At 34.0% G+C, this 12,734-nt stretch overlaps 1 protein-coding gene across 16 annotated transcripts in view; it reads left to right on the top strand.

Annotated features, from left to right (window-relative positions):
* The window catches only part of LOC106055000 (tubulin tyrosine ligase 3-like), a 37,942-nt gene extending 28,199 nt beyond the window's left edge, over window positions 1–9,743 (top strand). For 12 of the 16 annotated variants that reach the window (XM_056025431.1, XM_056025433.1, XM_056025430.1 and 9 more), the window contains 3 exons: window positions 16–163; window positions 732–1,202; window positions 4,353–9,743. In XM_056025431.1, coding sequence (XP_055881406.1) covers window positions 16–163; window positions 732–1,202; window positions 4,353–5,152 — 1,419 coding nt within the window. In that variant the 3' untranslated portion in view covers window positions 5,153–9,743. Of the gene's footprint in view, window positions 1–15; window positions 164–731; window positions 1,203–2,251; window positions 2,281–2,547; window positions 2,772–4,352 lie in introns of all 16 variants that reach the window. The other 4 variants (XM_056025442.1, XM_056025441.1, XM_056025443.1 and 1 more) reach the window with 4 other exon arrangements.
* The last annotated feature ends 2,991 nt before the right edge of the window (window positions 9,744–12,734 follow it).

Genomic DNA, 12,734 nt, shown 5'->3' with positions numbered 1-12,734 from the left:
ATGATGTTTTTCTAGTCATCATTTGAACTGTATGGTGCTGACTTTATGCTGACAGAAGATCTGTCACCTTGGCTAATTGAAATTAACTCAAGCCCAAGCATGGAATCTAGTACAGCTGTAACAGCCAAGCTGTGTGCAGCTGTTCTTGATGACACTATTAAAGGTCAGGATAATCAAAATTACAGGGCAAAATATGCTTGACAGTTTGTCTTCTGTTATAGAAGCTCAATTTTTATTGGAATTTATTCAGATTTGTATGAATGTATTTTTCAATGAAGGAAAATGTCAAGTCACATATCTTTACATTGTACGTTTAGTTCAAAAATGGACACGGTTGACTAGAATTAGAACTGAACATGACCCTGTCATGTACTAGCCTTGGTTGTGAGATGAATATGGGCACTCTCTAGTAGTTTCATATAAATTTGTTTCTGTTGTACATATTTTTGTATTCATTGTATTTACTGAGATTTTCATTGCTTTCATTTTAAATTCCCTGCTCCTGTATCATTTAAGAAAAAAAAAATAGGATACATTTTATCTTAGTTGTGTATTAATTAATTACTTTATTAAAAATAAATTATACATTTCCATTGCTATTGACCCAATTTATTATTAATAATAGTAATAAAATATAAATTTATCTGAAACTAGTTGAAATATAAACTTTGCAATATGATATATTAATTATGATTTAATGAAACATTAATATCATGCTATTTCTATTTCAGTTGTCATTGACCGCAAACTTGACAGGAATTGTGACATTGGTGCGTTTGAGTTAGCATATAAGCAAGCCCTTGTCACTGTCCCGCCATATATTGGTATCAACCTCTGTGTTGAGGGTCAGTCGGTCAGAAAACCTGGTACATTCACTAAACCTCAACCCAAGCAATCTGATCCGAACTTAGCTGATTCACTCTTTACACCCCGTGCTGTTACCATGAGGCAAACAATGGCTGACCGCACCTTGGAAGTGAAAAGGAGCACAGTGGCTGGTGATTCCAGCCCTATCAGAAATGATAAATCCAAAAATTTTGAAGCAGCAACATCAAAACTTCAGCAGGCTGGATTGTCTAAAGAAATTCCAGCCAAGATTAGCACCTTTAGGGCGTCAGGAGATTTGGAAAAACTAAAAGCCAATAAAGTGACCACTGCAAGCCCTCAGAATACTTCCTCGGCTGAAAGTAAGTGGAACTCTGGTAATGACATCTTGATGTTTGGTGCACTTAGTACAAATGTTCCCCCGAAATCTGTAGAAAGTCAGAAAACTGAGAGTGATAGCTCATTAGTGCATCTGGATTCCCAAGACTATATCTCAAGGCTAGAGGCTGTTGGTAGCCTCCACACTTCACCTGGGATATTGCCCAACACTCAATACCTAGCGGGACTTACCCAGCGAAGGTTTGTTTCAAAGAAATCAGTTTCTATGAATTATCCAATTCCTTCTGTCCCTGGTGTTGACAAAGATAACCAGCCTAAGTATGTCAATGTGAGTAACGTTGAAACCACAGATCTTAAAAACTCCAAACCTTTGAAAGGTAATACTAATCTTGTTGCGTTTCCACCTGGTATTATGCTTAGAAAGAAACATCGTAAGCCAGTTAGCAGGTTGTTAGAACGAACCCTTCAGTTTAACCCTTCAGAATCTTCAAATTTTCACCTACCTCGAGTCTCTAATACTGGTTTTAGTGTAGAGGAAGGAAAAAAAGATGTGAAAATTCCATCTATACCTAGTATGAAGTACATTAGGCGCTCTTCAGATAATATGAACAACCTTAGCTACATTGCCATTGTTGGCTCTCGTGGTAATGGAATATAATATAAACTAATGAATTTTTTTTTAAATCAGTATTATAATTGTATATTCATAACCTGTGTAAAATAGCGAATTTAACAAAAGATGTTCATCATGTTTATGTTATCCATAATTTAATTAAGTTTGTTTTTTCCTGCCTGCAGTAGTGTCTCTTTTAGTTTCATCTCTGAATCTTTTAATGTAGAAAGCTGTGCAATTCTCATTTGTTAAATATATTTAGTAAATTTGAGCTTTTGCGATAAGCAGAAATTTCAACTTGTTAAACCTCCACTCTTTTTTTTTTAAACTCTTGTGTATTCTATTAGTTTTACTTTGAATGGCGAAAAACCAAAACTACTTCTGTTTCGATTATTTTTAAAATATCTACTATTAGTATTGTAGTTAAAAAATTACTTGCTTGCGTTCTTTGTTAAACTGTAAGATTTCCTACAGGAAATACAGTCATTCTTTAAACTGTTGAGGTAGGGAACTGAACTACTTTGTAATGGCAAGCTATTTTTCTGCATGGTTATATGGTGCATGATTTCAATGTCTTTTATTTTGAAGTTCTGGTCACTCAGTTCAGGTTCTCTTCTAATAAAGTCACTTTTGTTTCCTTAGTTTATTTTTGAAATTCTGAGAAACTAAAAACTTCATTTTCGTTAACAAATAACCAAACTGATGCATCAACAAAATTGAAATACTGATTTTATTTTGTGTATGTAATTGTGTGTATTTTTTCCTACAAGGACTTAAAAAGAGAAAGCTGCGACGTGGTCAGCTATCAGTCTCTCTGCCAAGAGCTCTGTCCATGGAAGTCCATTCTACACTTAAAACCTCACCATATTTAACTCATGACAAACTTCCACCTATTCAAGTGGCATCACTTGAACCCTATGGTTCTCCCCTAAAAAGGGCATTGCCACTTTAGCTGTTCTGTGGTAAAAAAAAAAAAGCAAACAAAACATTCTCGGTATATCAGGGTTGTTTTTTTATTTGCCATCATCATGTATTCCTATTTTTTATCCATTTATATAGCATAGAGCAAAATGTAATGGAATGAAGTGTCTTCATCTAGTTGCTTTGTTGTTGTTTTTTTCTCACCTTGGGCAGCTATTGACTTGTTTTACTTATAACATCTGAGTGTACTAAGATATTGCAATCTGTCTGGTGAATGGGTCACTTTTTATACATAGGCCTCTTGTTTTTATTTTTAATTTCACTCAGCATATGAATGAATCATCTCTATCCTTTTCTAGTTTGACGACTCACTCTGATTATTTTATCTATTTCATAAGCATTGCTTTGGTTAAAAGAATACATTTTTTTTATAAATTTTATGTGCCCTTTTATTTTGTCTAAAAGTAAATTCATACATTTCTATCAAAATTTAAACTAGCACAATCTAAGATAGCATGGACTTTTCAAGCTGTCCTTTCTCACCTTAATTATTACCTTATAGCACTTTTTCTCCATCAAACCCAAACTTTTCAATTACGAAATTCTTATTTTCATTATACGTTTGGATTAAAAAAATAAAGCAAAATATTTTTTTATAGAGAACAAAAAAAACCCATTGATTTTACTTTGCAAAATATTTTATTATACATTTACTAAAACTTAACACACTAGACTTTAGTTTTACTAAGTTACCTAAACAAAATATCAAATAACTAGCAGTTTCTAATTTAAGTCTTAATTTAATGTGGTTTACTTTTTTGCCAGTACTAATAATTTTTCTGTCCAGATTTTCCTTCTGTTTATAATCACAATTTTTTTCTCAAGTATTTAGTCCGCGCATAGCCTTGCTTGTGTACGCTGCTTTAAAGCTATTGCACTTTGATTCCTGTTGTATCTGGTGATCACTTCTAACGTTACTTGTAAAAAGCTTCTATATTAAACATAGTCTGTGTAGAGTGCACGAGCTGACATGTTTTGTGGCCATTTGAACTAGATTTGTATCAATAGAATATGGAAGTACACATTTTATAGGAAAAGCGAACTAAGTCAATGTATTGTTGACACACTTGTAAATTGATGCAGACACATCAAACATCATAGCCACTATAAGTTACTTCAACCATAAGGAGCCATGATGTAGCATTCTTTCCAGTAGTTAAAGAGTTAAATGAATCTCTTGATAAATTATTTTAATAATAAATGTTTAAAGCTTTTCTACCATTATATATACTAATATTATTGATATTAGAATTGTTTTATGTTAATTGTTGCCATGAAACATGTTCAGTAAACTAATGCCAATTAACTAATGCCATAAAATATATACTTCGTAATGGAAATCAGCATTAAGGTTTTTTAAAGCTATGAATATAATTTAGAACATAATTTCACTTAAATCAGTCATCTTTCCATTAGCTTAAATGAATAACATAGTTTATTAATTGAATTGATTTATTAAAGAAAACGTCAAATGAAAATCTGAGAGTAATTTAAGATTTCATTGATAGATGGACATATTTAATAGTTCTATAATTTTGACAAAGAAAACTTTGCCTCTGTCTGAACTAACATATTGCTCACACTTGTGTCACAGGTACCAATATATCTGGATCAACTTGGCTTCGTGCTTGTCTTTTGTGTGGTAGGGGAGGGGGCCTGCAGTTAGATTCTGCAGACCCCAATTGTAGGTGCCAACAGGACTCCATCTTAGTGACCAGTCATACATTCAGCCAGGAGCCCCTGATGATCAGCTCTTTAAACTTGCAACCCAGCAAGTCCAAACCCAATACTAGAAGTAAGCTTAAGAGCTCCACTTTAAGAAACTCTGTAACTCCAACACAGCCCCCGGCTAGTGACGATGAAAACACGTCACAGAATATTAGTTTTAAGTCCTTGAGACCAAGCTCTGCTCACACAGAAGTATCTACGACTAATATAAAACAACGTACCAGCCGGGGAAAATCTACCAAGAAAAGGAAGTCTATGTCAACATCAGCATCGGCCCAAACTGGAGAGCCCATGTCTCTTTACACTCAACCTTATAATTTTAAACTTCATACCAGCTTAATTAGAGCGCAAGAGCTCTACCAAGGTCATAGTTTCAGTTACACCAGTGGTAATTGGCAAAATGTTGTTTTTCACAAGCCTCAGCCATACATTAGCCCTCCTTCATATGCCATGCCTTACTCAGTTCATGCTGGTTTCAACACTGGTTTGCCCTTGGCAGGCTTAAGAAGTGCAGTGGGAGTGAGGTCCACCTCTTCACACCCTATGGTCAAGATATGGCCTCAACTGAGTTCTCATGATGCAAGTCTGTTAATGAACCCACTTGGTGCTATGGGTCATCGAAGGATTCAACTGAATGTCAAAAATTCAAAAGGTGTGATTCTTTAAACTAATTAAAGAAGAAAGTTGCCATCTTAAACTGGTGGAATAGAAGAAAAAAATCATCTTATGGTTTTTGTCAAGAAATTCTCTTGCACTGGCCATTTCAGCAAAGTTTTTCATCTGCAGTTTAATAAAACATTACTTGTTTCTCCAAGAAATGTTCTCTCTAACATCAAACAAAATAAATGCAGGAGCTTTGAAAGGACTAAAATCTGAGGCTGCCGAGATTGCCTCAAGAGAAATTCTGTCGTCACAATTGGCACTGGTGTTAAGAAGCTCATTTCAATCAGATTATTTTTGTATAGCCAGATTAGCAAATAATTTTTTTTTTCCATTTCATTCTTAGTTAACATCTATAAAACCTGAGTGTTTAAATGGCAAGTCAACTAACATTACATTAAAGCTAATAGAATATCAGCATAAGCTCATTGCCTTGTTGGACTTTTTCTTGAAGTTTGACTTGCATTCTGTTTGCACAATTGTTTTTTTGTTTTCTTGACTTTGTTTCATGAAATATTCTATTAGCTAACACTGTTCATATATAACATGCACCTCTATAGTTTAGAGCTCTTATCTATACTCAAGTGCACCTAGTTCAGGCTTGTCAAACTGAGATAAGGCCACATAGGACACATATATAACTTGAGGGCTGCTCTGCAGACTTTCAGTATTGGGTGAGACTGGCTATGTAAGTGATGCCATATGTCCTTAGGTGATTTTGTGATTTACTCTTCCATAGTTAGTCAAATACGGTACCTATCATATGATAACATTTTATTTTAGAACACATATTTATATTGTACTCCTTTGATGTTTTTGCTGCTGCTTGATACTAAATTTAATGTATCTTTCATTCAAGGCAACAAGATAATAATTCCATATTTCCATGAAATTGACCCTTAAAATTGTTCACAGCAGAATAAGAATTTTAAAAAACATGATGAATTACAAGTACTTTAAAGGTATCAAAAAAAAATTGCTCTGCTCAAACATGAATTGATTCTTGTGTTAATAAAATACAAATGTCTCTTTTTGGGCTTCATTGATGCATGCCAGAGGTGGCATGTTTGATAAGCTTGACCTTTATATGATCTTCTAGTGAAGCACAAAGTTGGATGAATGGAAATGTTTACAGTAATGAACCCATTTAAAATTCTTTTTATATGTGCTTAAGTAAATGAAAATCTTAAACATGCTTTGCTAAATATATTTAACTGGTTTAAAGTTGTTGAATTTTGTTTTTAAATTTTTTATTGTTTGAATTGCTTGTTTATGTGTGTCAGTGTGTGTTTATGCATTATTTTTTCGTAGACTATTCTTGTTTCTAAAGTTACGCAATGAAAATTTCATACTAAAAAAAAAGTATTAATTTGGTATGAATTTTTTCCTCTTGAATAAATGTATTGCTCAACAGCATCTCTGTTCAAGCTCTTCCAGTTGGACTATCATTCAAGCTGATTTCATGGAATGTACCTGCGAGTTACCTCAGCCCATTAATGAAATCTATTAATGACAAATCTATTAGCTATGTACATAACTTGCACTCTCCACATTGACTGTAGACTTGCTGTGTTGTCTGTTAAATTTTTATCTATGCTACCCTAGCGATAACAAAGCTATTTATGTTACGAATGTGTCACTGGTGATGAAAATCTTGAATGATTGATAGTTCTTCTCACTGATAGTTTGAACTGTTTAAGAATATGACTTGTCTAAAGTCTTCCTGCATGTGAGGCTTGGATCATTCTCTAAATAATGAACACACAAAAGTGTTTATTATGCTATGTTTTTGTGTAGTGAACTTTAACCCTTTTATGGTTATGTGAATTGTATGAATTATAGATAATGTTCATTTCTGAATGCTCAACAAGTTTAGGGTCTGATAAGTGTTGAACTGCTATACTATTATAGTCACAATCAGAGGACTGACATTCATTTGGACAAGCCTTTGATGGATGTACTAACTCATTTGCACAAATAAGAAACTGCCTGTATGCTGTAATAAGATTCACATAGATGAGCACTGGACTGCTATGATCAGGTTCATTGAACTAATGTACCAAAAAAATAATTCATATTTCCATTGTATTATGTTTCACACTTTTATTTATTTCAAAAACTGAAAAATATAAATAGGGTAAATTATTTTATAGACTTGTGTATTTATAGTACAAAGTATTTTATACATTTGAAATATTTTTATTTAGCTTATAACCCCCCCCAAAAAAAAGTTTTGACATTTGATAAATTCTTATTCAAAATTGAAATGTATAGAATTGTACAAGTGATGTAATTAGATTGTTTTTTAAACTTAAAGATTGCTGTGAATAATGTATTTAAATTTTTTTTTAGTCATTATTCAAAAATGTTTTATTTATTTTAATGATGCTACTAGCTGATTGATTTTTTTTTTCTACTTCCAGACAATATAAAAAAAAAACATGAGCTATATTTACTTGTATTTTTTTTTTTATTCTAACTTAAAAATTTGAATGCGTTAAGGCATTTTATGACTAGCCAATGATATAATAATCTAGTTCTATTTATCTATTTTACATGTTAGTTGCATTTGAAATTACAAATAGTCCAGCAGAATAAAGCTTGTATAGATTTAAAATAAGAATTTATTTAACTTTGCTATGAAGTATAAAACTTGTTTTTTTTTACAATTCACACACACTCAACGTTGTTCAATATCCTTTGTTCTGCATTTTATGTTTGCCGTCTATTCTGCCTTGTATCTTTATTGTGTGACTTGTTGAGAAAAAACAACAACTTTATGATCTATTCTAATCTTGCATCTAAATAATTTATGTTACATTATACCTTCATCTTCCATTCACAGAGATTTATTTGACAATGAAACATGTTGTTTTCTCTTCCCCAATGTTCTCAATTCATGTTTGTGTGCAATGACAACTTTAAGCTCATTCATTTCTTTTCCTGATACATAACAACACTTTAGGTTTGCCTGCATACAGTGTATAAAGTAATTGTGGGACATCTTGTAAAAGTTCTAGAAGAACTTCAACTCCACAGCATTAAGAAGCACTTGTTTTTATTAAATTATTTGATATGATTTTAAGAAATTAGCCTTACTCACGTTTTAAGTACTAGCCAAAAGCAATATAAGTATTCCAATTACATCTGTTGAAAAATTATTCTTTTAAATAGAATTTTTTTCGGTCACAATTTTTGTGATTGAATTTGTATATTAATCAAATGTTAATTTTTGTTTTGGGATGAAGGGACCAATGACACAACTTTCTAAAAATTGTATGTATATTATTAATGAAACAGTTTTCTCTACTACTATTGGTTTATATGTAACCCTTTGATACTCGTAACCTACCATTGGTTATCTTTTAACCCCTTGCCACTTGTAGTCTACCATTGGTTAACTTAAAACTCCTTTGACAACCTAATTCTGATTTTGGCTGGCTTTGCAATGTTCTTAGCCTTGACGATGACTTCCTCTTCTTGTGCTCTAGGAGTGTCTTCTGTACCAAGTCAGTGTTTCAGTTTGTGTTGAACCATATCATCTATATGATAGCGTTGGTGGGAGTTTTTCACTTTTGCATTGTTGTTTGCTAGCTCATTTCTGTGCTAAATGTATACTGTTTTTTTTTTCCTCTAAGTCAAGTAATTCAGTCCTACAGTTTTATATTTAAGTACCAGACTGGTAAATTGTATTCTATGCTAGTGTAACTTGTAACATCTACTCCTACTTCTCAGTGTAGACACTTTCTTTACTTTGCTACCTTCACATCCCCTTGCCCAGTGTGGTAACTGTAGTGTATGAATACTTCTCTTGGTCTGCATAGAGTAACTAAAAGTAGTGTGTTGTTTTCATCACACTGAAAGACAAAGTTTTTATTTTTAAGTTACCCGGTATCTCTTTTGTCATTCTCATGCTTTCAGTCCTTTGGATTTCAAAGTATATAGTCTATTTCTTACTAGGAATGCTAAATCTGGAGAATGATTCAATAGCATCATTTTCTAAAGAAAAATTTTCTCCACCTCAAAAAAAAATAAATTTTTATCCCTCATTTTTATTAATTTTGATGAGGATTCTTCTTGTATCTTGCGAGCACCCCTTAAGAGATTTACAGCTTTATGCATACCTGTATACATCAGTTTTCTTTTGCATACAAATTTTTTAAAGTTTCATAATCAATGCAAACATTTAATCTACTCATTGTCCTTACTTATTTATTGCATGCATGTAGTCAAATATTTTTTTTTATGACATTGTTTGCCAGGGACAGGATATGTTATTTTAATATGATGGAAATAGAATTGAATCGAAATTTGCTTGTAAACACGTTGCCAGTGATGATGTCAAAGATCATTTAGCTATGTTGTGATCCCTTATGTTTCGTTGGCCAGCAAGTCTGCCTCTTTGGCCTTCTGTCAAGCTCTGCATTCTATATATCTGTGATAACAAAGGCTGTGCTCAGAACTTATATTGCTTTCATTATCAAAGCATTAGTTGATTTTGTTTTATTAACTCTGGTTTCATGTCATTGTGTGTATTACTGTTTAATGGGGTGGCCAGCTTTTTTTTTTTGTACAATAAAATGTATTTATAAATTTTTTTTGGCTTTAGGTTTGTCAATTATTGATATTGTGAAACGTGACTGATGTCTGTCTTTGTAAAGTGTGTAACCGAAACAAATGACCTGGGGAGAATGAAAATTTTTTTTGTGTGTTAAAAGAATTGAACATTTGTATTTCGAACATCAATTGTTAAGGATGTATAAACATCCTTTTTTTTTGTGTTAGGGTAATGTAGCTGAAAAATCAGGAATCGTCGCACTGTCCACTCCACCTAAAGGGTTATAGATTATAGGTAATAAGGGTGTCTTGAAAAATAAGCTTATTGCTATATAATAAGCCTTGTCAGCCACATATATAGTGTACCTAAATCCAAGAAATATTTAAGACTGACATAAAATACCCTTCTCAAGCCTAAATACGGCGCTGTGCTTAAATAAAGGTGCTTAAATAAAGGGCCTAGAGCGAGCTTACAGGAAGGGTTCAGGATTGCAGATGCCATACACAATAGTAGAAGGGTGAAAGTACAGTGCCTGCGGTGATTACATATGCCCAACCCCAGACCCCAACGTAAAATGCCACAGAAACAGAACTCTTAGCATAAAATTTCAATTCTATTGTGTTCTCTGTTGTTTAAATACTTTGTGTTGAATCAGCCCGCTGTCTTCTTTATAAATTTGTGCCACTCCCTGTGGTGACTGTTTTGAACTGCATAGATTCTCTTCGAACTGACTTCCCTCCTGAGTTATTATGCCAGATCATTACATTTTGTCGATCTTAAGTAATAGAACTGCAATCAATGTTATACATTTATTATAATTTATTAGATCTATAAGCTTAACCTGCGCGCCAAAATTCAGTTTGGGCAGAATGGCAATTTAATGCAAGCACAGGGTCACACACAAAAACTTGAGGGGCGAATGTTAACGTGAAATAAGTAATAACAGTATTGCCTTCTATAGTCACTGAACCAGTGGCATACTTAGGGTAATTGGTGCTATATAGTGCGTCAGCTTTTTTTTTGCCCCCCCCCCCCAAAAAAAAAAAAAAAACGAAATAAAACTTAAAAAAAAAAAATAACACGTATATCAGAGCTCAATGTTTCTCAAAATTGTACTTGTGACCTCATAGAAAATAGTTTCCGTTCTCGTATCCGCCCTTTTATAATCAACCATTTATAAGAGGCGTGATATGGAACGCCTACTATAGGGATTTCAGCTTCGTAGCCTCAACGTGGCGCATCGGTGGAAACGTCCGGTAGTGGAACTGGATAGGCCGATGACAGGTAGCGAGTCAGCAGGCCTCCGTTGGGTTACCTTTTTTCGAAAGTTCAATCTTGTGACAACCAGTGGAAGCCTTTTTCGCTCCCGGCAAAATTCCTTTATAAAAGAAAAGGTTACGGCTTGAATTCCAACTGATCAAGTCTCCTCAAGGGGACTAATTCAACCTAAACCGCCACATCTGTCAAGTACAATGTCTCTCCCTTGTTTCATACCAAAACAATAGTTAATTAACTATTTTTTAAAATTGATTCTTGTTTTGTCAGGTGCAAGAAATATAAATGTGCAAAATGTGAACTTGATCTGAGGTTGAGTGTGGGAGATTCGAAATAACGTGTAGGCCTACAAACTTTTTAACAGACAGAGTCGTGAGTCTTCAAAATCTTTGTAACAGCTTATTATTTCTTGAACAACCCGATCCAATGAAGAATTAATTTACCTCTGTAGTTTATTTGATTAAAATACAGAACCTGGTCCACCTATTCGACTGGCATATTTTGTGGTCAATAAGCCTATAGGCCTACTTCTTTATGGTTTTGCACTCCCAGCTCATGTACACATGCTTTATTCAAAGTTAATAGTCTACTGTTTTCAGAGATACCCCCCCCCCCCTTGGCTGTTAAGAATGTTCGTCTTCAATATTTTCAGCTTAAAATTGCGGTTTCGAATTGACAATCTTTGCTTTTGAAGGCTGGCTTGCACGACGTCTATTTCAGTTAATCAATGTGACTCAAACCCAAAGGTAGGTGAGATAGGTAATGAAAAGCCCTCCAGATTTAATGTAATTCACGTCATTTCTGAGTTGAATCGAAGACGCTTGAAACTCGAATCTCGGCCGATGAAGGCTCCCCTCTGCCGGCCTGTATGAACAAATGTTCTATCTGGGAAAGATCCAAGTAGATGTAACTTTGTTACATCTCTATTACTAATGGCTCGTATCCCAAGACTCTGGACTAGGTGCGAGGCCGAAGGCCGAGCATACCAGGGAAGCCCTCAATTTTCCTTCTACTTAGGCTACCAATGAGGCCGTGCTGCTCATTGAGGAACGGTATGTGGATCGTGACAAGACTTGGATCGCCCTTACATCCTCACCATGCAGTGCAATGAACACAATTCTTAGGCACCCCAACGGGGGCCTTGTTTATTAGCTTCCATATGTTTTGGACTAATCGTCTCCTCTAACGACCCACCTTCTTCAGTGCTATAGTAACACGTACAGTTTTACTAATACTAGTTACTACAGTATTTCAAGAGTTTCAATAATTTCTGAAAATATATATAGGCCTATATATACACGTCTGTACAATTCAGAGGATGGTTCGAGCAGCCATGGCAGTGTATTAGATTCTATTGGCTTTGTGCCCGCTATATAGTTGACTTTTAGATGGTAGCCTGTTATAATATAGGCCTAGGCCTATACTACGCTTTTTTTTAAAGACTAAAATATCTCTCTTTTGACCGCAGTAGCTTTTGGCTATAGTTATGCTCACCGAATTTAGGTAATTAGGCTCTACTTCATTTATTTTTTTTTTAATTTGGGGAGGGGGTATGAAGTTATGAACCTCAGACTCAGTCCTATGCATTCATGATTCATTCCCTGGTAGGCCTATATTTTTTTAAATTGTTGTTTATATATTTGTAGTATATATACTAGACATCTACATCTAGATATCGAGATCCAAAATATGTGTTTTAGATCTAGATCTAACTGTGCTTATATTCACATTTCCATTATTAGCCATTATGTCGAC

Source organism: Biomphalaria glabrata, chromosome 4 (assembly GCF_947242115.1).
Source record: "Biomphalaria glabrata chromosome 4, xgBioGlab47.1, whole genome shotgun sequence".
Taxonomy (NCBI): Eukaryota; Metazoa; Mollusca; class Gastropoda; family Planorbidae; genus Biomphalaria; species Biomphalaria glabrata.
Note: the sequence above shows the minus strand (reverse complement) of the source record. Positions and strands in the feature narration are given on the sequence as shown.